We start from the raw sequence: 25,585 nt of genomic DNA on the forward strand, positions 1-25,585 counted from the left end.
GAAACTTGAATAAAACTGCATGAGTTGTGTGAGAGTTGACTTCATCAAGAATATTCTCTGTTTTTTCTTGCATGCTTCTGAGGTGAACACAGAATCCAAAAACTAAGTTTCTCTTCACGAATTCACTTTAGCATACGGTGAGTAAATGACATCCAAACAGTTAGTCTTGTGCAAAGTCCGGCCCGGGTACTAATTGTTGCCCTCAGACCAAAATTCAAAACACAGCTTTAGTGTCCACTGTCACTCCAAAATATATTGAGAACACTCGACAAAGTCCACGGCCTTCCTTACTTTCTGCTCCAGCAGAGCCCTCCGCAGAGAGACTCTCTGCTCCAGCTCCCTCCTCTCCTTGTCGTGCTGAGCATCCGTTTGCATCTTGATCTTGCTCTGGTACGCGTTTAGAAGCTCCAGCTCCTGCTGCAGCTGCATCCTTAGAACCTGACATTCCCCCTCTTGAGCCTCGTCTAACCGCAGCTGAGGGCAGCAAGTGAAAGAGAAAGACATATAGAGATAACAATACAAAGTCTTTCTTTGTATGCACCATCGAGTTCTTCTCTTGGCCCAATGTTAGTAACATACAATATCTTAGGGGAGAGAGATCTTTCAGGAAGCCGTGAATACAGAATAAGTAACTGGGACCTGCTGATTCATAAGGTGTGTATATTTAAAAAAAAAAAAACAATAAAGGTTATTAATAATTAATTCGATATCTTGTATTTGTACTGTCCTGTATTGGTTATTGGTCAAAACACATTTGCAAATCATTGCATTCTGTTTCTATTTACCCTTTTTTGGGATTGGAATTGTACTTACCGTACCATACATATTGTCCAAAATGTGTTTCTTGCACAGGGGATCTTCATCGTAATTTCAAGCACCTCAAGTTGTTATCACATGCTTGGTTGAATTCTTTGTCTTGCTTACATGGTTTTAAACAAGTTACTTCCAGATTTAAATGATAATGTTTTCTTGTACAGCTGCTTTGTGTTGAGACAAAATTTAATTTGAGAAGCTTAGCTTTCTTTGTTACGCACAGGTTTTGTAGTAAAGCAGTTCCTTAATGTGTGGTATGAAAAATGTATGTTTTGGTGTCAGGTGCTTTACTAGCACTGGTAGTGAGAGTTTCAAACAGCGATGGTCTCTAAATGACAGCGAGTTGGAAACTACATGACTAAATGAGGACATTTTTGTATTTGTGTTTCATAGACTCTTTAGGTCTTCCCTTTAGGTACTCACAGCCTGCGTAGAGAGCATTTCGTTGATGGAGTGGTCGTACTGCTCAGCCAGGATGGCTAGCTTTCTGGTCTGCTCCTCCTTCAGCCTCTTGAGCACGGCCTTGTGATCAGACTTGGGTGTGGTCTCCAGCAGATGGTTCCTGAGGGCCTTGTACTGCCTGGTTTGGGTTTTACAAGTCTCCTGGAACTGCTTCTTGATCTGAAGCTCTTTAGACTGAAGAAGACAGAGGGTTGAAGAAATTAAGATGTGTGTGTGTGTGTAGTTGGGTCAGTTACAGAACTGCATCAAAAAAGAACAAATCAAAATCCCCTCCATGGGTCTATGTACCTTGAGGCTCTTGGGTTGCTGTCGGACCTCCATGACATGCTTGCGCCTCAGCTCTCTCTCCCTCCTCTTGTTGTATTCCAGCTGGTTGGTGAGCTCTGTCTGGTGCTGGGTCCGGATCAGCTCTGCCCGTGCCTTCTGGATTGTCCCCAGATGCCTGAACTCCAGCTCCTGCATCGACTCGTGATGTCTGAGCAGCATGGCGTGTTCCAGGTCCTTCTGTGTCTGCCGTTTGTTCAGCTCCTGGAGAAAGAGGAAATGCTGAGTGACAGCAGTCAAATAAGTAAAATCAATCAAAAACATGAGAGTGTGTGGGGGTGGCTGGTTCTCCATATATATACCTCTCTGGCCAGATCCTGCTCCACATTGTGTCTGGCGATGAGGATCCTGCGTTTGAACCGCCGACACTCCAGCTCCAGGTACTGCCTCTGTCTCCTTAGCAGGTTGGCCTCCTCCTCCGCCTGGAAGGAATAACATTTTGTTATTGTCACAGATTTTACAGACCGTGTGAATTAACTGCCAGACCTGTGTGAAATCAGCATTCGGTCTTGTGTACACATTGTTTGAGAGATTCTGACCTGGAAGTGCTGGATGTTCTCTTTCTGCTTGGACAACCACTCCTGCTTCTCCTTCTTGGGAGTCGACTGGTTCTCGCTCAGTTCCTGCCACACATGTGTCATTTAGTTTTCTTTCCGTGTGTCAGGGCATTGGCATTAGCGGGCTTTATGGGTATTACAATTTGTCAATGTGGGTTGAGCACTTCCTCTAGTATTTTTCTGTAATTAAAGTAAAAGCAGCTACCTAATCAAACACACAGATGCTCCAAGCTCTGTCCTTTCTCAGTATGTGTCAGCCAGATGTCTGGTGTCAACTACTGTACTGACTAGAGCTGAAACAGCTAATAAATAGGAAATAGTTTACAGGCAACTAATTTGATAATTGATTAATTGTTTTAATTATTTAAACAGGATTAATACTGACAAATTTACAGGACGTTCAAGTACTTTTTCAAGCACTACTGTTTTAAGGGCTTTACCCAAAGCAAATAGGCTAATTCAATTTCAAATCTAAATTTTTACTAAACGTCAATAAACAATGTGATCAATATCTTTTTTTTCCTGCAAAGGGTGCTTATCGCATGCCAACACAGATCTACAGGTTTTGCTGGGAATTTATGAGTGATGCAAAGTAAAAACAACTACAATGTCTGGTGGGAGGGACATCATGAAGGCGAGGGAGAAAGGAGGGGGAGAGCACGTCAGGATTATGTCGGTGATGCACAGAAAATACTGACTCAATGCAATTTAATCATTGACTTGATGAGCAAAACTTTGATTAAAATATAGTGTTATGTGTTTCATTTTAATTTTGAGGACTTTGTTAAAAGAAGGGGCTATTTTCAAGGTATTCCAGTACTTGATTGTTCTCCCCCAAAATACCTTGTGTGAATCCTGTTTAAAGCAAAAATGTAAAAAAAAAAAAAAAAGTCTCTGGTGCTGCTGCTCAGTTGTGAGGATTCGTTGGTTATCTTACACAATAATGAACTGAACATCTTTGGGCTTTGGACTAGGGGCGTAATGATCATCGATGTGGATCGATACATCTATTAAATGATTAATGATGCCATCTGATCTATGTAAAGTGAAACATCATCCATATTACCATCTTCAGGATATGCATTTATTTTGAAATATTGTTTCACTATCAACCATCAAATGCTAGGCTGAAAAAACACGCATGCATGCTGATGCACTGAAACTGTCAGAGGCTGCAAGAAAGAAAAGGGTGGCAGGTCCCTCTGTAAGCAACTGTATTAAAAAAATATATGATATCTTCTCTTATCAGTTGCAGGCTCCTAAAATGAATTGATTCGAATTGTATCATGGCAGATTTTGTGATATCTGCAAATATTGTATCACTGTCCCAATAATCCATATAATATTGAATTGCAATAGAAATGGTCATTTTCACCCCTACTTTGGATTGATGGTCAGAAAAAAACAAGACATCTGAGGACATCATCCTGGGCTGTAAGAAACTGTCAAGGTTATTTGCACATTTTTCTATACGTAGAGATCAAAAGACTACTTGATTATTAAAAAAGAAAAATTAAGAAAGAAGTCAACTGATAAAAAACTAAATCAGCAACAAATCTGTGCAGCCGTTATCAATCACCAAAATCTTCACACGAATTTTGAAATAAACATGAAGACACAAGAAAAGAAAAGCTACTGTATATAGGTAGTATACATATCACAGATCAGGTTCCAGGTATTTACACTGACCACATACCCTAACAAGTCCAGGTATATACTTAAATTATGTATATTTAGTTTTCGGGGCACAAAATCATCATGTGTGCAGATCAAATGTGTTACCTCTTTGAGCTGCTCCTTGCGTAGTTTATACTCTCGCTTCTGCGACTCCAAGAAGCTGCTGAGCTCCTTCTTCTGCTGCACCTGGATGTGCTGCTGAAACTTCTTCTCGTCGTTGGTAAACGTCTTAAGCTAAACCAAACACAAATATTGATTAGGCGACAAAAAAGCAATTGTTTCAGTTGCTGCACAAACAGGAAGAGCTGAATGTCACAGAATTAGCAGGCAACTGAATTTTTCCTTTGTCTACTTACATCTTTGTCCAGGGCCGCCTGGTGTTTTTTGAGCAGCTTCTCCATCTCCTGAGTGAAGTTGTTTCTCTGACTCTCCAGCTCTTTGTCCAGCCTCAGCCTGTGCTCATCCATCTCCCCTTTCAGCTTGTTCTCTAGGCCCATCAGGTGCTTCTGATGTTGCCGCCTCATGCGTTTGTATCCTGACATCTGCTCCCGCAGCTCCGAGTCCTGCTCGTGTTCCTGCATCTCACGGGTCACCTGCAAGACATGGGCACCGGGGAGAATCAGTGTAGTCCACTTAGATTCAGATTATTAAAAATGTGTAATAAGATACAGAAATTTGACTTGGTGTTTGTACAGAGGGAAAAAGACATCTTACTTAAGTGTGCAGGTGTAAAAGCAATGTTGAGAATTTGTTAAATGTAGATTTTTTTCTGGTCATCTGGTCATTTCACAGACTTCATCAAACATAAAGCAGAAAATATCTGTCCCTTTCTTATACAGCCACTAGTAAATAAGTGAGATGACTAAGAGAGACTCATTGAGGAGTACGCAAATGTGTTCTCACCAGTGACGCTGTGCGTATGGTGGCAAAGTGCTCTCTGTTGCGGTAGTGCTTCCTCGGGGCCTGAGGTGGAGTTGGCTGGGGCTCAGAGGGTTGACTGCTGGCTGCCTGATCCCCAGAGAAGCTCTCCTCTTCTTCCTGGAGACATAAGACAACAGAATGGACTTATACAAAAAATACATACTTGCTCTAAACAGATGCACACAGAAGACAAAGACTTGGTCCATTTTATTTTATTTTTTTTAAGGAAAGATGGATGTAAAAAACGAGCAGTGGGCACTTTACCCACCGGTTTGAGGTGTATGACAGAGCTGTTGGACATGACTGTGTGGTCTCCCTCCATCAGGTCCAGCTCGCTGCGGCTGTCCTGGGCTGCTTCATTCAGACTGTTGACAGAACTGCTCTGGGAGCTGGCGCTGATGGACATGCTGGGGATGGACTGATTACTGCCGACACTATTCACCGTTCCTGTCCGACCTCCGCCCGGCTCCAGCTCCTGGAGACAGAGTGGAAAGAGCACAGAGGGCGACAACAAGGGAGAGAGAGACAGAGAGAAAGGGGGGACACAAGAAAGACCAAGAGACACAGACAGACATGCATACAAACCAATGCATGCTTGATTATTTTCTCTGCATGGTCAAATGCCATGAAAGTGGCACAAAAACACAAATCTGATTCTGCACCGCTACAAACATCTACACACCTCGTCTCCATCCTGGGCTTCTGCTGTGGGTCCGTTGTGGGCCTCTTGAAGGAGGATCTTTTTCATCTTACGGTACTGCAGGTTGTCCAGCTCTCGTACTGCATCCTTGGTCCTCTGAATGAGATCCATCAGCACGGAGTCTGGACGTTCACGCTGCAGAAATGCATGCTGGAGGGACAGGTGATGGGGAAGAAAAGAAAATCTCAGATTCAAATGCTCTGCCTTTCTCACTGATCATAACTGAAAATGCAGGCCTGTTTAACTGAAGTCCCAGAAGAAGAAGGGTTGAAGGGGAAAACTGGTCTCAACACTAAATGCATTACTGGAATGACTGAGAGCTTATGAGGAGATCAGCGCGTGAAGTTGTTCTTGTGCCATAAATGCATAAACTTAATGGGTGGAAAAATGTTCAATATCCCAATAAGGAACTGTCTCGGTTAGCTCAGAGTGCTGAATTAGCTATTAGCTTAAGCGGCCTGGTCAGAGATCTGGATTTAATGAGGCAGTGGATGGTTTTGCACTAAAACTGCATAAAGAATTGCCTGTATTAAAGGTAAGACAGCTCACTGTTACTTTGCACACATGGCAGTTTATTTAATATTGCTAAAATCTGTCAGGCTCTATAATAACTGTGAAATGTGTAGTTCAGTGGATCATGTAAATGATGACTTTGTCAAATTTGAATCGAGTCAAAAATCCAAGCTGACAAATAGTTAAACTTAAGAAGATCACATTGAGAAGCAGTTAGAAATAACATTTTCACACTTTTAATTTTGTTTAAAAACAAGTATTGTTTTGCCTTGACATTTAAAAAAGAAAGACACAGTGTTCAGTGCTTTCATACCCCTGAGGACAGCTTCCATTAGCAATAGTGAGTCCATTAGTGGGCTAAGTGACAGCTGCTCAGTTACTTAACGATGGATGTAGAAGTCGCATCTCTACAGTAATTACATCTGTGTTCTTTCTACAAAACCGAGCTCTGTGTATTTGTCTGTAAATGCTCTAGTTGTGTGTCTGTGTGTCCGGAAGTAGAGGATTAGTGAATCAAAATAGAAGCTTATGGGGGACAGAACAGAGCGCAAACATCAGAGAGAGATTTATCACCAGGGGGCTTTGTCAATCTCCCATCTTAACACACTGACCCTGCTCTCTGTTTCTGCATCGCAGTGTACATTATCAGGTTCCACACTAACTTCATAAAGGGGTTGCCAGGCTGGTAACCAAGCATCAGCTTTTGGTTGCCAAAACTAAAAATATGGTCCCCATTTTTAGTCACCTCATGTTTTTGGTAATTTAGATACTATGCAGTTATATCCAAGTAAAATGTAACTCAAAAAGAAACATTCTAAAGCTTTTACAGTAACTGGAAAAAAAAATGTAGGCTTTCATGTTTTACATTATTATGTTATTTCTCTGATCTTATCTATGTGTTCAGCTGTTAGCTCTTTGTCAGCTGAAGCAATTTGCAAATTAATTTAGGATGTTGAGGACTTAATAAAACTTTTGACCCCACAGTCAAACAACTTCATTTGCTTCGCCATTGTCTCTAAAGCAGAAGCCTGTGCACATGAGAAAACGCACCAATGCATGTGTAGCACTCTCTGGTTACAGTTCTGACTCAATCAGTATTATTATTATTATTATTTGGGGTGCACATTTTGCTGTTTGCTGTCCCTATTTTTACATGTCAAAAAGCAGTTGTCGTTGATGGTGTACACTTACACCCAGCATGTCGTCAGAGTGCGGTCTGTCCTGGGGGATTTTCTGAAGGCAAGAATCGATAAAGTTCCTAAAGTACTCTGACCTGAAACAAAGATGACAAGACAGAGGTTCAGACATCAGTACTGACAGCCTTTAACCAAAGTAAACATCACTAGAGGTGTAAAACATACAACATATTGCACATGCATGTGCTCATATAGATATGAGCACAGTGTCTCACCATTCACTGGATTGCAGTGTGGGGCTCTCATTCTGCGCTATGTGGTATAAGGCACTCATTGCATTCATGTTAAACAAGGGAGGCTTCCTCTCCGCTGGAACAGAAATGACAAACAGTCAGTGTGTATTCCTTCTTATTAAATCACAGGTTAATTCAGATATATGATCAGAGTTTCAGATGAAAAATCATAACTCAAGATGTAGGCCTGTTTTCCAGTTGAGTTCATAACCATTACTGATTTATCCGCTTCTTAAAAAGGCATACAATGCAGGATTTTCCTAAAGACAACAATATCTGGACTCAAACGGAAGAAATCAATTAAAAAAAACACAAATAGCCAAAATGCCAAGCGCATAAAACTGGGCCTGGCTTCCATTTTTGCTTGCAATTTGGTTTACAGTTACCAGCAATTCTTGCATAGTATACATTTAAGCTTAAACCAAAGCCATCAAACAAATAAGTCAGACAAGGTCACTTAAGTAGTTGCAGTTACCGGCGTTGGTCCTTATATTCAAAGACCTGTTATTAAATACCAAATCCCGCCTTTAAATGCGATGGTGGGCTATAATTTAGTAAAATTTGGAGATTTGAGATTGTATATTTAAGTACACTTTGTACCAAGTTTATATTTATTTTTAAATATATAATTTCTACTGCAGTTCCATTTATTTGTATTTAAAATACACATATACTGTCACTTACCTAATTCTATACAGGTGATCCCTAAAGACCAGATATCCACCTTCCCATCATACTGGCCCTCGTCCATAGCTAGAATCACCTCCGGGGCCATCCTAGAGCAGTGATGTTTAGAAATGGTTTTAGAATCAACGATGTCAGCACTAATGCTCAGTTAATTTTACCTCATTTTAAAATGACAATATTCATAATGTAACTAAATAGTCTGCTATTTATGTACCTTCTTAAATAAATAACTTACAAATTCAGTCTTTGTGATTTGACAATTTTGTTTTTCATAACTTATCCAAGTGCTTTTCTAGCAGCATAAATACATAAAACCCAAAAAACTGAGCATACACTGTCCGCAACAATCACAGCAGAACGGAATTTAAATACGGCAGCAGCTTTTTACTCTTACTTAGCAAATGTAAGTCAATGCTTATTTAAGGAGACACTAATTTGGAGACTGTTCAAAATGTCAGCATTTAATGCATACACAAAAATCGTGTGAAAAATACTTTTCACCAACCAATATGGCGTTCCCACAAAGGAGTTGGCAGGTGAAGCAATGGAGGCAGAGCCAAAATCTGCCAGTTTGACCTGCCCGGGCTCAGTCAGCAGAATGTTTCCTGCCTTCACATCCCTGACAGAGGAAAACATGCGCACGTGTGAGAGTAAGGAGGGGGCTTAAGTTTTTACAGAGGCGTCTTAAAAACAACATACTGTAGATGATGTAAAAATCCCAAACCTGTGGATCATATTGTGAGAATGAAGGTAGGCAAGCCCCTGCAGAGCACCATGTGTAATGGCAGCAATCTCTACCTCTTGTAAAGGTTTTTTATGGACTGAGGGAGGAAAAAAACAGAACAGAAGTCAACATCAGCTGATGACAACACATCAATGTCAAGGTTTATTCTCTATGAGTTTACATGTATCTCATCTTTTGTGGAAGGGGCAAAACTGTTTGACACACACAAAAAAAAAAAACACCTGCTCACCTTCTAGAAGATCGGAGGCTGAGCCGAGACAGTACTCCATCACCAGCTAGAAACAAAAGATAAAGTCAAGAATTGAAATGTACAGAGACCCTTGCACATTGCAGAATGAGATAATATTCCACTTCTGAGCATGTAAACGGGTGACTTACCCATGCTGTGTGCTCACGGAGGTAACAACCTTTGTACTCTATACTGTTGGGGTGCCGGATCCTTTGGAGAAACTTTACTTCTTTTATAATGTCCTGCCATTTCTGTTGGGTGAAAGAAGGGACTTAAAGTCAAAACAGGCAGCACCTTGCTTGGCTTAAAGCGCTAGCAGTGACTGCATATATGTGTGTGTGCCTGTGTGTGTGTGTTTGCAGAAGATTACTGTATCTTTAAGTGCAAAAAGGTGTAAGGTGTTTCTCTTCACAGATTATGCATAATCTGATTATCACTAATCTGAAATCATGAGCAGAGTAAACTGCATCTGGAACGACAATGCAGAAAGTGAGCACACAAGGGTGACCTTTCACTATTTGACATGAATATTCATTGATGATATTAGTATTCATGAAGTGTTGCAAACTCCAGTTAGATAGAGATAGGCTATATATATCTTGATCTTGTACTATAAGAACGCAAAGAGCAATGACAAGGATGTGATGTGTGTGAAAATGCTAAGAAGTCATGAACAATTAATTAATATTTTATTTAAAAAAGGGCAGTTTTTAAAGTTAAGTGTGGAAGATTTAGGTAGATTTAGTGGCGTCTAGCTGTGGGAATGGCACATTGCAACCCGCTGAAACTTCCTTCAGAGATTATTGTTCAGGAGGTTTTTACTGAGAGCTAAATTGTCCTCAGAGTTTCCTTCCTCTCCAAAACAAACAGACCAGGTGATTAAAATTGGTAAAAACAGTGTATAATAAAACAGCTTTACGTCACATATACTGTTTATCTGACGCCGTTTGGCTCAGCGCACACAGGCTCTTAGCCCAAAACCTGCTAATGTCCACTCACCTTTTTTTTCTGTTAACTTAAAATCCAGACGTTCAGGTAATTTTTACCATTTTATCATGAATTATGTGCAGATGTCTCCTGACAGACCTCATGATTTTAACAGGTAAAAACACTAGATAAAGTAGTTTCATGTAAAAAAGAAAAAAACACAAAAACAAAAACTGCTCTTGTGGAGGGGCTGCTCTCTATGGTGGCTAACGCAAAAACGCGAACCGCCCTATTTAGAGCCAGTGTTTGGTTTGTCCATTCTGGGCTACTGTATAAACATGACGGTGCAACATGACACTCTTTACAGATGAGGACGCGCCCTGTGTAGATATAAACAGCTCATTCTAAGGTTAAGAAAACACAAGTATTCTTATTTTCAGATGATTACACACTAATTATGAAAACATACTTATTATATTGTAGTCCATTTCGGCCAATTCATCTCCCTAAAACCTACACACTGGACCTTTAACTGTAGAAAAAATAAGTTAAGAATAAATGGTAAATGATTACAATTCTTCCTGCGCTGTGTGAAAACATTTCTGGTTAAATTCTGAATTACTATATACAAATAAAATGAATCCCATCTCACCTCATTGGACTGTTTGCCACTGTAGGACATCTTTTTAATTGCCACCACCTCATTTGTGCGTACATCACGTGCCTGGGAAACACAGGTAGATTATCAGTCACATACATTGTCAGTGCACATTTCAGCCATTATATACAGTACATCTGATTCTCTGTCCATATTCTCCAATCACAGATGTGGTTTTTTTTAAGACCACTTGTCCTTTTTTTAACAGCACTGTATGCAGTGTTCAGGAACAAAAGTCAGATCAGACAGGGTGAGTCACTCTGCTGTATGTCGGTGCTATCAAACTCCATCGTGCGCTGGTAAAAATAACTTCTGTTTAAATCGTTTCAGTTCTTGATTGAGGATCTCACAGCTTCACCATTTACAATATGAAACACAAAATATAAGCTGCATTTGATTCAGATGTTATCTCTAATTGGAAAGTCAAGTAGCTTTGAGTCAATTATTCATGGAGAGGAACACAGCAGCTAATCAAATATAGACACAAATTTGGATCACAGAATTGATTACTTGAACGCCACCTTGGGACACTGTAGAATAATTCAATTTCCACGTATTTAACTGATTGTATCCATGATTATCATCTTTAATCTATACAGTACATTTCTCTTTTGTGTGAGTCGGTGTGAAAATGTAGTTGCCATACAAAGTAGACGGCGCCAAAGCTGCCATGGCCAATCTCTCGGAGGTCAGAGAAAAGCTTCTCTGGGTCTTCTTTGAAGAAAAGCTCAGCCACCTCCGGATCCTTCAGGCTCCCTGCCCTTACAGAGGAGGGCATCCTGGTTAATGTAGTCCCTTATCACCCACACAACGGGGACGGGACTATCTGGGTGCTGAGCTACACCAAAGCAGCTGAAGATTCATCTGCAGTAATGGATGGGCCTAAGGAACCAGCACATGGGCACCTAGGTGGACAGAGGAGACAATGAGAGAAGTGTTAGCAAGGACAAGGTAAAATCCCCTGCTCCAGCTCAGTAAGAAGAGTGAGTTTGATGATACCAGTGAGAAAAGTCAATGGCCACATTTTTAAAAGAGGATATCTTTGAACTTGTGACACAAATCAAAATCAAAAACATGAACATGAACTCAAAGTCACATTTTTTCAAAAGTCTGCTCTTCATCCGTTCCATCCACAACACACAACAAAGAAACACTACAAAGGGAAGCAGAGATAAACGGTAACAGTGAGGCCGTGGAGCGCCAGAAAAGCTTTCGATATTGGCCAGACTGAAGCCAGCCTGTAATTTTCTACTTCAGTGATTTCATATGTTCATGAACAAATTTTAGCCAATTCCAAACATTAAATGCATGAGTTTCATTTTAGAATCAGGAAAAATTAGAGGGTGACCCAAGTCTTGTAACAGATCCCTAAGGCTGAGTGTCAGTACCTTTAAGGTATAGGCCGAAATAAACCAGTACCAAAAAATTTCTCCAGTCAAAGGATAATTGCATTCAGCCTTTTCTGTATCCAGATCTAATTAACATTTTTATGGTTTTGCTTGTAGCAAATCACTGCAGGCTTTCTCCGACTTAATGCAACATGTGATTTGCCAACTACCGCAGCAGGTACAAGCCACACAGTATGTGAGTGCACACCACAGAGTTCCCTAGAAATGAGTCCTAAAACCCATAAATGACTTAGCATTCCAGCACCTCTGCTTTTCCCATTTGGAAGTCAATGGATCTTTTAAAATGTTTTTTTTTTCATTCAGAAGCCTGAAATAAGGTTTGTGGTTATCACAGGCTGAAGAAAAAATCACATTTTGTTCTGTGACATAAAATAATCAGTAAATCCCAATGGTTGCTAACAAGTGGCTAAATGAAAGTCATCAAGCCGAACCGCACCTAACACAGTTTTACAGCCTTGTAGTGGTGATGATGTCAAGGAAGTGTAGTTCATTTGTAGCCTAACGTTAGCATTTTATATTTGGTGATTGTATTTAGGCTTAACAAAACTTGTAAGTATCATAAACATTTGATTACCACAAAGCTTATTCTGCTATAATCCAAAATCCAATGGAAAAATCCCATAGCCTTTTTGAGGATTGAACCAGTTGGTCTATAGAAAAACTTAATCCCAGGAGCTCTCTAATAGCATGCCGAAATATGTCTGTGGTGAGCTAAGTAGGAGTCTGGGAGATGGCTACATTGACTTTTGCCCTGTAGGCTGACATTTATGTTTGTTTTGTCAGCTGATGTGGTTTCTGCCGCTGGCTGACAGATTTCACTACATTCAAACAGCTTTCCTAACCCTCGCAGGTCCGTGTTAAGCGGTGCACTGAAATGGAGCGGACCCTGCGGTAAGTCTCATGTGACGTACTTGACATGGTTGTTTGTACAGTTATTTAATAAATACACTATTTTCAGAACGGAAAACTTTAAAAACTGAATGCTTCCTTTCATATGATGGGTACTGAATGAAAAGGATAAAAAAAAAAAAGGTATCAGCTCAAGTGCTCTATTGGTATCCGTTTCCATTTAAGAGGACTTTTATTGGCACTGTCGTCAGAATTTTTTTAAACAATACCCAGCTCTACTGATGCCTCATTTTGTAGCCTTTAACATCACACTGGCTAAAGAGAGCGGGTACAAAATTTCTTCACAAAGTTCAGAGCGTCCTGATCTTAAACTGTATGATTTTAGCCACTGGACACACATTCAAGTGCTGACCCTGATATAATCTACTAATTGCAGAGTCATCACAAGTGCATCGTTTCACACTGCTTCAGCAATTATTGCAGGTCTGTGAGCTACTGGAATGACTGGGCAATGCAAATATCCCAGCTCGAGGATCGATTTCATGTCTACTGCTATGAGGTGGCCAACAGTAATGAGGTTTGAGCTGCAATGGATGATCAATTAGAGGACCTGCGGTCAAATTTTATTGTGTACTCTGAAGTGGATGCATCAATTTTGCGCTAGTTAATTCATGTAAGATGCATGTACGATTATGGGTGTGCACATTCAACATTTCATACCACATATGCTATGTGTATGTATATGCATATTATGTACTTTGTACTTTACACTGCATATTCTACTGTGTGTGTGGAAAATACAATAAAAATATAAACAGCAACATGAAGCCTTAAAGTAGCTATTTTTTTTGACCTCATCACCTTGTTTTGTCTTCAGCTATCAGAAATCAGACACATAACATGTCCCTTCATACTCAAACACCACGCGTATATCATTACAGAAATACTCAGTGGGAAAATTGATAGTTGCTTCTTTTAGTTTATCTTTGGGTCTGCAGCACAGTTAACCTAGCCTGCTGTAGTTATCAGCACAGCCTGGGGTCTGCTGTCACAAAACCACACTGCTGGCTGAATGTCACAAGATTTGTCCTGCTAAAATAACTATCCAGCTGACTGAGAGAAAAAAAACACGAGTGAAACTTGTATACTAAGATATACAGCCCTCAGGGACAACAAATATCTCAGTGAGAGAAGCTAAAAACTGCTGCTGGAAACAAACTTTAGTAACACGAGCAGAGAGACAGTCTTTTGTGTTGAATTCTGTTGAACAGAGTCACTTCATTTTTGTCTCAGTCTGTTACAATGCAGTATTATAAGAAAAGCACTGATATATATATATATATATATATATATATATATATATATATATATATATATATATATATATATATATATATATATATATATAATATTATATTATATTATATATATATTGATGGGCTGCTAAATGTGTCCCAACAGCACCAGACTGACTGAAATAAGTCTTATAAATTAAAGTTAATAGTGCATGAAACACTGAATATTCAGGCCTGGGGATGTTTCTCTCCTATCTTGTGAGCCCTACTTTATTCTGTAATAACATGTTATCAAATGTGGCAAAATATACATAATATAGGAAAATTATTCATTTCCTGGCGTGACAGTGGTCTTAAATTGGTGAAGTCAGACTTATAGAAAGTCAATGTTTGGCTTTTGGAGTTTGGATTGCATGACTTTCCCTCCAGAGTCATTTGGCTACAAATACACTAAGCATTGAGCATCTTTGAGAACATTAAATAAATTAGAATGAACCACTATTTTTAAATGATATTATGGATTCAAGCTATGAGATAAACAGTGCACAATATATATCAACAGACGGACCCCTCTGTGTGTGTGTGTGTGTGTGTGTGTGTGTGTGTGTGTGTGTGTGTGTGTGTGTGTGTGTGTGTGTGTGAGAGAGAGAGAGAGAATTGTCTATAAATGTACAATGGGTTGAGATTTTGGTCATTTTTCTGTGAAAGGCAAAGAGGCTTAGAAGTAGTAATGACAAAGTAAAATCACTGCTGTACTCTAAATGATTAATTTCCTGGCATAGACAACACTGACTGTCTGGCCTCCCAAAAATCTGCTTGACATAGTGACAAGGCATGGACATCTACAGCAACAAAACAATGTTATTAATGCTCTGCTGTCAAAGCTTTCTGTGCTTTTTAAAGACATCTTCCACCTAACATGTGATTGTACTTCCTCATGAATACTTTGTCTGATTCAGCACACACAGATATTTTTTACAATGTGACACTTTTTAAATCACAGACTTGGTTGTTTTTATTATTATTCACTGATAATTTATATTAAGGCCGACATAATACTATGTAATGGTATAATAAACGCTGAAAGGAAATGACAACATTTTCAGAAGCTATTAGACTATGTTCTCATAGTTGCGTTGCATGTTCTAATAGTAATGCTTTTCTGATGATAACATTTCTGTGTGTTTATGTATTAGACACAGCTGTGAGATGAGGGCTTTTTACTTGTGAAATGTAATTTTAACATGTAAATAAACTGATGTATTTTCTTACCTAATTCACATTTACATTCTATTTAAGAATTCCTAAGCACCAACTGCCCTCTGACCACAGGAGTTACCCAACTTTACATCCACAGTCGTGTGTGAATTGGTTTTCATTTTATCAACAATTCAGGTAAATGCAGAGACGGAAGGAGCCCAGTTGTATTTTCTATTTTAGAATGTTTTCGAATTTCTGGCATGCGGGTGAAAATTTAGTTTTATTCCACAAAAGTCTTGAAAATTGAAAATTTTGCAACTGACTGACCCTGACAGTTTCTTTTCTTATGTTTCCTTAAATATTCCATCTTCTACTTTACAGAGGGGTTTGTTTTCTTAGTAAATCTTGCCAACCCAAATCTAGATCGCATTGTCAGACTCAAAGCACTCTTATTTTGTTATAATTTCCAAATAAATGATATTTTTCATAGGCCTTTTACACAGTAGATATTTTCACGTTCCATAGCAGGAGAAGCACAGGTGGAAATAATAACATAAACTAAGAAGGCTCACTTCCAACAATTAATGCAGTTCAATGCAGCAGCAAATAATGTTGTTGTTTACATCTGTGTTTTTAAAAAAAAAAGGGTCTACTCGTAATTGTTTTTCTGTGCAACCCTGCAATTACTCTGCACCACCACTGCATTATGAAAGAACGAATCGCTTTATTTATGACACATTCCTAAGACCTTCATCAACTCTTTAAAAAGACAAATGCACTGGTATCTATAGACATGAAACTGGATGGTTTAGACAAATTCAATTTAACAGCATGCATGAATTAGAGAATTTTATTAGGTCTGAATGATGACACTGTAAAGCATCAACTGTGGCTCAGTGGACAGGATGTGTCCAGCCCAGCACTTTGTAACATGGAAAAGTCAATGGCTTACTAATGCACAAGAAAACTGATATTTAAAGTATCTTGTTTCCATAATTTGATTTTCTTATGAAACTGGATAATTCAATTGAACAAGCATGCAGAGAGAAAAATAACTCAAAAGCATAACCAATTAAGACAAATCAGCTGAGGAATGAAACAAAGGTTTTCTTGATGATAGGACAGAAAGAATGGAGTTGTTCAAAATTAGTGATGGTTTTATTGGCTGGTAAAAGCGAGAAAATATTGTAAAGTAAAACAACATTTAATACACTTTATTATGGGAAAGGGGATGTTTACCAGCGCTACATTCTTTTCCTTAAGAAAAATGAAACTAGACTAGACTTGGCTTAAATTGGACTGCATGTACATTTCTTATACAGTAGATAACGCTATCTAGAAAGCTAAAATGCAATCAGGTATCTCTCTCTCTTTCTCTCTCTCTCTCTCTATATATAACACACACACACACCAACACACACACACAGTGAAACACAGCACAGAACACCAAGTCACAAGACTGGATCTGGAAGAGATGGACTGGACATGCGTGTATACACGCACACACACACACACACACACACACACACACACTCTCAAAAAAGAACAGTGTGTTCAAGAACTGCATCGAAAGTTGTTATTGCTTTATCGCTCGAGAAAAATGGATTCTCTCTTTGTTTATTATGTCAATTGATTCCCTCACGGTAAAATCACCAAGAAGCCTAATGAAGAGGCAGCCCTACACCGAGCTGAGTAGCAGGGGGTGTCACAGAGAGGAAGAGAGAGAGAGAGAGAAATGGAGAGGATGATGATAAATAATCAAATACTTTATTGATCCCCATTGTGAAATGCTCTTTGCTGCACAGGGTCAGCCACAGAGGGAGCAACCCTGGAGCAATCCTGCTGTCTGATGATTATCAACACGCAGAGAAAAGATGTAGGAAAGATATATATATATATATATATATATATATATTTTTTTTTTTTTTTAAGCCAGCTTAAGACATCCGTCCATCCTTCCTTCCGTCCCTTTACACTTTGATTTTTGTTAAAATTCATAACCAAACAATTACATAGTTAACCCTCTGAAAAATGGATCTGTTATTTTATTTAAAATACTAAGGAAGGAGTTAAAAAAAAAACAACTATGTTTATAAATTATCTTAATTATATATTTAAAATATTTTACAGAATTATTATTTTGAGCACATTTTTACAGCTCATTTCCTTGTTTGTTTTTGTTATAACTTTTTTCTATGTTTATTATTATTGTTATTATTTATTTCGAAATTTTAGGTATATGACTTGTAATTTTTACAGTTATTTTTGCTAATTTTTGGGTAATTTCTTGTAAAGTTGCTCAATGCCTTCTTCCCATGTTTTTGTAAGAAAGCAAGCCAATTTGCTGGAGTTTTAAAGGGTAAATCAGACTCCAATGTAACACTTTCTTTTGCTTAATAGCCAACTGTCCTAGTTCCTAATTTGACTAGCTAAAATTACAGATTTTAGTTTGGGTAATTTGGGCTGACAACGCATTCTCTGCATACTGAACGTGACTGACATCTTCCTGACTCTCCTCGTTTTGCTGCACCTGCTAAAGCAGGACAACTTGCACTGCTGTGATTCTTTTAGTGACATGCATCGAGTTAACCTCAGCAAAGCTTCAACCTTAAATATCAATCAGACAAGAAATCACATCAACCAGAATAACTGATATCACCTGTGTGGGTGTGCACGGCCTTAAAAGCATCATTCTGATTTGCTTCATTTCACACACAGATACATAACTCAAAATAAGATTTATGATACATATATACTTGCATACACACAGCAAGATGCTAAATGCTGTATTACTAAATAATCAAAGTAGGAATGCAGTGAGCTGACACGTCTTTTTAAGTGATCGTGTATCAGCCAGATATAACTGGTCCACATGAAATAATTACTTGTCTGCTCTTGTAAAATTTTAACAATGTAACTTCATAACAACAACATAAATTAAATGTTTACGAGCCTGAAAATCAGCCAATGTGCTGGTTTTAAGGGCTGGATCTGATATCAGAGGAGAAAAGACATCCCCGCCTGAGAGATCATCGGCCAAATTCCCAGTAAAACCAACACTGCAACATCACAGCTGTCTGTTCGGAAACAATGTTAATTTCATGACCTACATGTGCGCTGTTGTTCAAATGGCTTACACACCATATTTCTATCCCCCAAGATGGAGGGTGGGGTGCCCATGCTCCTGCTCACGAGACTGATTACAGAATGTGGCTTTCACTGAGTGGAGGAAGTGAAAGCTCTCTAGCTACCCAATGTCAACAACAACACATCCCGATTTGTGGTGCTATAAAGATGATGGTGACAGGGGAGAGGAATGGAATGACCAAACACTAAGAGGATTTGACCCATCCCATTTCACTCACAGAGCTCCATTTACACTCTTCTTGTTGGGTAAATGTCCCGAACATCAACAGCATACCAAGTTTCCTCTAAACAACAGACATCTGGGTAAAGACAATCTCCCAAAAGCACCTTCAACAATTAGATGCCCAAATATGAAAGTTTACAAAGTCATCTCAGTGGATGTGGTTTGTCAAAACATACAGAAGCACTACTGTATGTAGGAGCAAGCTGAGGCAGAATCATTTCGACTGTTTAAAGGTCAAATTAATCTCTAAAAATGACTGGGATGACTGGAAAATGACTCAATATCTATCCTATAATTTCAGAAAATGGCAGACTGTCATTATTGTGGGCATTTTTTTTATTGTTTGTTCAGTATGTGTCCTCTGTAAATCACCTGAAAAATATTCTGGATGTGCCCCCCCCCTTCTTCTCGCTCTCAGTCTGACTCATCAAATATGTGATTGGTTTCCAACTGTTTAGGAACCAGACTCAATCAAAGACACTGAGCAGATGCTTAGGAACTCCTTTAAAGGAAGCGAGAGGACCATAACTTTACCTCACTTTTTAACTGCACTGTCACTGAAGATGTCACTTAGGCTTGGGTAATATCATGGTATTTCAGTTTACCAGGGTATATAGAAATCTAGAATTTGTTTTTCAATACCGTCATAAATACAGGCGCTCCTCTTTCTATTAAACTAATTGTATGTAGTGCACAGCACGCACCGCCAGAGCTCAGTCTTTGGTCTCTACTGGTGGAACAGGCAGCTAAGCTGAAAGACACTGCCACACTTAGTGTTGGAGGGACAAGTTACAGGACTGTAAAGAGCCAACAGCTAACAACAGCAGAGTGAGACCACTGGGAAAAACAGCATGTTTTTTTCTACATCTAACTTGCTGAATTAAGGGATTCTTTCTACCAAACTGTAGCTTGTGATTGTTGAAATTGCTGCCTTACAAACTAGATTACTAATATAGAGTGATAAAGACACTTTGGGTGAGCTTTATTTCGTTACCGAGGAGTTTGAATAAGTGTGTTTTATGATTTGTTAACAAGGCTGTTAAGCCTTGTCAGTATTCAGTGACCAAGAAAAAGTTGAAATCAAAAGGTCCACAGTTGAATTTCTCTATTTAATGAGGAAAATATGACTGAAAATTGTTCTTTTCTCAACATTCTGTGGGGTTTTATTGTGTATTTATTAGTCTGAAAGCCTGAAATTTCATAGTCTTTGCTATGCACTCTTATATTGTCATATATATTATACTCCGGTGAAATTTCAGGAAGATATGAAGGTCTGAAAAATGAAGACACCGCCCAAGCCTAATGTTACTGTGCGCTGGGTTGGTCAACAAAGCCAAAACCTGAAGATCACTGTCATTTGATTAGTCATTGGTTTTGCTAGCTAAAACTTAAAAGAAAATACACTCCATGCTGTGTCATTCATAACTACATAAGACATCTCAAATCAATCACAAATAAAGTTATGGTGGCACTGCAGTGGATCATATTGTGGAAACAGCACTTGTTCTGCAGTGGCTGACTGTCACTGACTGACTTGGATCACTAGACTTCAGCAAGCAGGGCAGGCTTTGCTCCAGTGTCTAATCCATTTTTCCTGGGAGACGCTTAAATCCATTATGCAGTGTGCCCATATTGAGCACCCCCTGATATAACACTGACACACAAGAAAACCCAACTTTGAATAGCCTTCTCATGCACAGAGATGTTCAGAGTCAATAACAGCTGCGTACCTCTCATCACCAGTCCTTGAAAGTAAAGAAGGCGAGGTGTTCCAGCCTGTGAATGCACTTCTGTTTTGACAAGCATGCAGAGGTATACATGAACAATTGACAGGTGTGCAGATCAGCACAGGTTGCAGGTAACACAGGAAAACAGAGACAGTCAGCCTAACAGAAATCTGTGATAACAGAGTAAGAGGACAAGTCGTACCTGCCAGCGGCTGCATTAATAACACAGTCTGTTCATCGCAGTGTAAAGACACCAACAGAGATACTCTGGACTGCTCATGCTGCAGTGCTTATTTAACAAACAGAGACAGTATAAAAGGCATATAAAACATAAAGCATGTGTAGGTGTTTGTGTATATCAGCCATCAAAGCCTGCACATCAAATCTGACAGATCACTCCAACAGAGCGCAACCTGTTTTGGTTAGGTGAATGGTAAGCTTGTGCGTGATTTCACCACAATCAAAGCGTTATGTTAAATCTTTGTGTAGCTGATCCAGTGTGTCATGCATAAGTTAAGCGGCGAAGTCACAGATAAGCCAAGCAGAAGAGTAGCTTGCTGAGTGATAGCCAGTGTTACGCAATATCAACACACAAAACTGAGGAATGCGACTCACGTCGGTGCACAAAAACAGCCATCAGCGGCAGATGGATGCGAGCTCTCCCTGTCGCTTACACAATGATAATCACAATGACTTGTCAGACTCTCCTGACTAATGCTGCTTGTAAACACAATGCCAGGACATGTACGTGCGACAGACATAGAAAGAGAGTTGACCAATGTCACCTACCGTCACACGGCTAGCTATTCAGACAGTTTGAGAATCATGTCTCTTACAGATAAGCAAACTTCCAAAACAGACACATCCACAGCCGAGTTTCACTTAACGTACAGTCACAGTGGACAAAAACAAAAACGAGGGAGTGGCACTGCTTGCAAACGATAGTTGCATAAAGCGGATTAGCAAGCTAACGTAGCTTGCTAACGCTTCTTAGGGAAAGCAATCCGTTACCATTACATACACAAACCCCTCACAATGTAGCTTGCTGGCCCCGCTCCCCGTACATTAATATAATTTGCTGATGTGTTGCACTGGCATTCAAAACAAACATTATGCTTGCAATGGATCTCTCGAGTTACCCAGTGAGGCAGACTAAAATCGGTCGATGCGACAGACCATACAAGTTGTGACAACTTTTGGTTAGCTGTCGGGTAGCATCAAATCTAGTTAGCTGACTAGCTCGCGAGCTAACCTATGTTGAAATCCACTGCAGCATGTTGGGGAACAAAATCGTTAGTTAGCAGAAAGCTAAGGTTAGCTCACCTGGTTCAAATAAATCCACACAGGCCGAGATGTGGTGTAAACAGCCGATTAATCCAGTCACCCTGAGCACGGCAGAGGGACGCTAAATCACAGACGAGGCAATGCAGTCCAGAGAAATCAAAGTGTGAACTCGCTAGCTAATAAGTTAGCAATGCTAATTCGCTAATTTAACCGCACAATTGCCCTACCCAACAGACGGTCACACTGACTTCAGGTCTAACTAAATAGCTCACTTGAGCAATAAACGTTGTCTTTGTCATGTATACTGGCTGGCAGCGGGAATAATTCACATTAACGAGAAGCAAGCTGACCTGGCTAACGACTGTCAAGCGTTGACTGTCACAACGAGCTGATAGGCAGACAAGCTACTGGCCAACTAGCTAGCCGCTAACGTTAGGCAGTAGCTAGCAAAGTTTCTCTCTTCGATAGGCAGTTCCTCTAAAAATGGCGGCGAGGAGAATCACCTCCCTTCCATCGTGAAGGAATCAAATGAATTGGAAAAGCACAGAGTCGGAGCGGTGCAGACAGCTTTAACTAGAGTACACGTGTGACATGTTTGGAGAGTCTTGATGATGCTGTCCGGCTGCAGCCTACAGGGCAAATGTTGCCCCCTCCCTAATCTCAGAGTTTAGTGCTGCTGTGCCATCCAGCAAAGTGGAGGTGTGTGTGGTCCGGATGGAGAGGGCCACGCACATAATGACTGTCAACACAACATGGTGCACTTTATAGGGGGGGGGTATTGGACAACCCTCTCTCTCTTTCTATGTGTGTGTGTGTCTGTGTGTCTGTGTTTGGCCTTATGCACGTTCAGTCACTGAGCTCCTAACCTGATTAACAGTTTCAGTCTTAATCTGGTGTCTACTATAAATAGCCTGTCGTTAACTCACAATGCTAAAAAACTGTTTTAAATATCTTGGAAAAATAATAGTTCTTCTCAAGATATAAAATTGTCCAGGAAACATACTGCAGTCCAGCAGTCCTTAACCCTTGTATAAAAAGAAGAGTGGGTTTTGGATCACAACTCCATCTTTATTCTAGTAAACAGTGATAATGAGGACTACACACAGTCTAGTTGTTGTACAAAGAATATAAAGTAGGGGTGGGCATTATATCAATATTATATCAATACTGTGATATAAGACTGGATATCATATTAAATTCTGGATATTGTAATGTTGTATAAGTGTTGTCTTTTCCTGGTTTTAAAAGCTGCATTACAGTAAAATGATGTAATTTTCTGAACTTAGGATATTGCTCTATTATTTGCTATGGCTTAATCAATTAGTTGTCAACCATTAAATTAATCACCAACTAATTTGCCAATCGATCAATGGATTTGAGTCATTTTTTAGAAGAAAAAGTATAAAATCTCTGATATCTGCTTCTTAAATGTGAATATGCTCTGTTTTATTTCCCCATCCAAGAAAGTAAAATGAATCTGTTTGGTTTGTGATCATCTTGAGCCTTGGACATTATTTTTTTTACCCACAACTAATCGATTAATTGAGAAAATAACTGACTGATCAATGGACAGTGAATTGTTAGCTGCAGCCCTACACTTAACACACTTAGTCATTATATCCACATTAACAATGATTATTCATCAAAAATCTCATTGTGCAAGTGTTTTGCAAAAGAACAGCAAAACTACAAAAGTGTTGCAATACTGATACCAAGATATTTGGCAAAAAATGTCATGATATTTACTTTTTCCAAATCACCCAGCCTTAACCTGAAGTGTGATTTAAGTTAACAAATGCTTGATAATGCAATGCATAATTTCAAGTGGCTCAACACCTCAGAGCCCAAACAGTTTGACAGCTGACACAAGTCCACTGATGTGCTACAGATGCTTACATTTCAGACTTCACACTTTTTTCCACCATGCTGCGCTTTGTTTTTTCTGTATTCACTGATATGCGTTTCATTAAGGTGTTCTTGATATAGCATGAATAACAACTTCTCACGTCAGAACAAACGTGACACCACATCTCGGAGGATTACACATGAAGCTGTAATCTGCATGGAGAAAATATAGATGAATGCAATGTGCATGGCAGCAGAGAGGTTAAAGATGGGCATTCCACAACAGGCTGCAGGCTGGGAAACCAATCAGCTTGCAGTATGGGGCTCAGAGGGCTTTGATTGGTTGCTTCGTAGCCCTGTTGTCATGATGATGGGAATCGGGTCCTGCCTGTGTGGTCTGTATCCAGGCACAGAAGTACACTGAAGCAAATGATATGGATGGATAGGCTGCAGAACTTTCTGTCCCTGACACACGCACACACGCACACACGCACACACACACGCACACACACACACAAACACACACACACACACACACATACACACACGTGCATGTGTGTATATAAAATGTAAATACATACATCCCAGAGTATACCCATAGATATTTATTCAAACTAGAACTGGGTGTTTTTGTGATGACTGTGCTTGTTTACAGATGTTACATGCTGAAGAAGCATCTGTGTTATGCTCTCAGAAGTTGTACATTCACAAATAGATGCTTACAGAAAAGTGAGTTATATCACGTAAACCTCTGATGCTACTGATATCAGAGTAATACCCTCTGGTAACACAATGGTAACATTTCAAACTCTGAGTGTTAATGAAGACCCTCAGTAACGGGATTTGAAATGTTACCATTTATCAGCCCTAAGAATGGATTTTAGGATAGGACAGAACCAGAGCAGTTCAGTGTTTTCTGTCATGGTTAGTTAATGATTATGGTCATCAAGCTTTGTGTGTGTGTGTGTGTGTGGGGGGGGGGGGGGGTCACAGATGTCCCTATGACCCATTTCCTTTTGTTTGTCTATTAATTTTTTTAAACAATTTTTTTGGGGGCATTTTTGCCAGATAGCTGGATAGGACAGAGCGATAGCGTGAAAGGGAGAAAGAGAGGGGCAACACGCAGCAAAGGGCCGCAAGCTAGAAGTGAACCCATGGCCGCTGCAGCAAGGACATTGCCCCTGTACATGGGCGCCCGCTCCACCCACCGAGCCACCGCACTCCCCATGTTCATCTATTTTATCAGTTTATGAAGATATTGCCTGTATTGAACTGCTAAACTCAATACCGACTCATTTGAATAGCTCACTCCTTCCTGTGTCTTCTTCAACTACCACATGAGGGCACACATGTAAAGGTTTTGGTACATGACTTATCTAGTTATAACTTTCTGCAGATAATGTGGTTTTGTGCAAGGCCATAGTATTGGAGTCTTCATTGGGGGGGGTTATCAAATCTGCCAGGGGCTGTAGGGGTCCTCACATAAATGACTGTAACTTTAATCAGGCTTCACATGAGTCAAATATAATGATAAAAACATTGATGTTAGTTTAATATGCTGAATATGTTCTGCTACGGTACGGCAACACCGATGAGACAAACTCAAGCAGAACTGCAGAGCAATATAATATATAACCAGCAGTTATAAGGACAATTTGTTTAGCTATTTCTGAGTATGATTACATTTGCTACTGTTTTATCAGTGTGTAGTTGCCTGTCAAAGTAACGCTTTTTTTTTTTTTTTTTTTTTTAATTTTTTTTACTGTTTGTTACTGCTTTGGTTATGTTTGATATGCATTTTGAGGTCTATTGTTTATTGTAATAAATTTGATTATATGGGTTTATTCATGGATTCTATTACATTTTATACATTTGTATGTACTGAATTCCTATTTGTATAATTGGACAAGTATTTTCACTTCTTCACATTATTTTTTGTTATATTTAAATTTAGAAAAAAGTTA

The 25,585-nt window shown here is 39.4% G+C and overlaps 1 protein-coding gene across 3 annotated transcripts in view; it reads right to left on the reverse strand.

The window, feature by feature from the left end:
* LOC121952644 (serine/threonine-protein kinase TAO1-like) overlaps positions 1-22,483 on the reverse strand; it is a 27,052-nt gene extending 4,569 nt beyond the window's left edge. Inside the window, exons 1-20 of one of the 3 annotated variants that reach the window (XM_042499441.1) lie at positions 21,816-22,483; positions 11,289-11,547; positions 10,637-10,708; positions 9,207-9,308; positions 9,058-9,103; positions 8,808-8,904; positions 8,589-8,702; positions 8,081-8,172; positions 7,379-7,472; positions 7,159-7,240; positions 5,437-5,604; positions 5,023-5,229; positions 4,737-4,871; positions 4,190-4,426; positions 3,939-4,067; positions 2,139-2,222; positions 1,902-2,021; positions 1,564-1,803; positions 1,237-1,449; positions 292-474 (exon numbers count right to left, since the gene is read on the reverse strand). In XM_042499441.1, coding sequence (XP_042355375.1) covers positions 292-474; positions 1,237-1,449; positions 1,564-1,803; positions 1,902-2,021; positions 2,139-2,222; positions 3,939-4,067; positions 4,190-4,426; positions 4,737-4,871; positions 5,023-5,229; positions 5,437-5,604; positions 7,159-7,240; positions 7,379-7,472; positions 8,081-8,172; positions 8,589-8,702; positions 8,808-8,904; positions 9,058-9,103; positions 9,207-9,308; positions 10,637-10,708; positions 11,289-11,420 — 2,547 coding nt within the window. In that variant the 5' untranslated portion in view covers positions 11,421-11,547; positions 21,816-22,483. Of the gene's footprint in view, positions 1-291; positions 475-1,236; positions 1,450-1,563; positions 1,804-1,901; positions 2,022-2,138; positions 2,223-3,938; positions 4,068-4,189; positions 4,427-4,736; positions 4,872-5,022; positions 5,230-5,436; positions 5,605-7,158; positions 7,241-7,378; positions 7,473-8,080; positions 8,173-8,588; positions 8,703-8,807; positions 8,905-9,057; positions 9,104-9,206; positions 9,309-10,636; positions 10,709-11,288; positions 11,548-20,495; positions 20,516-21,281; positions 21,329-21,815 lie in introns of those variants that run through there. The other 2 variants (XM_042499442.1, XM_042499443.1) reach the window with 2 other exon arrangements.
* Positions 22,484-25,585: the final 3,102 nt, after the last annotated feature.

The sequence above is a fragment of the Plectropomus leopardus genome, chromosome 13, assembly GCF_008729295.1.
Source record: "Plectropomus leopardus isolate mb chromosome 13, YSFRI_Pleo_2.0, whole genome shotgun sequence".
Taxonomy (NCBI): Eukaryota; Metazoa; Chordata; class Actinopteri; order Perciformes; family Serranidae; genus Plectropomus; species Plectropomus leopardus.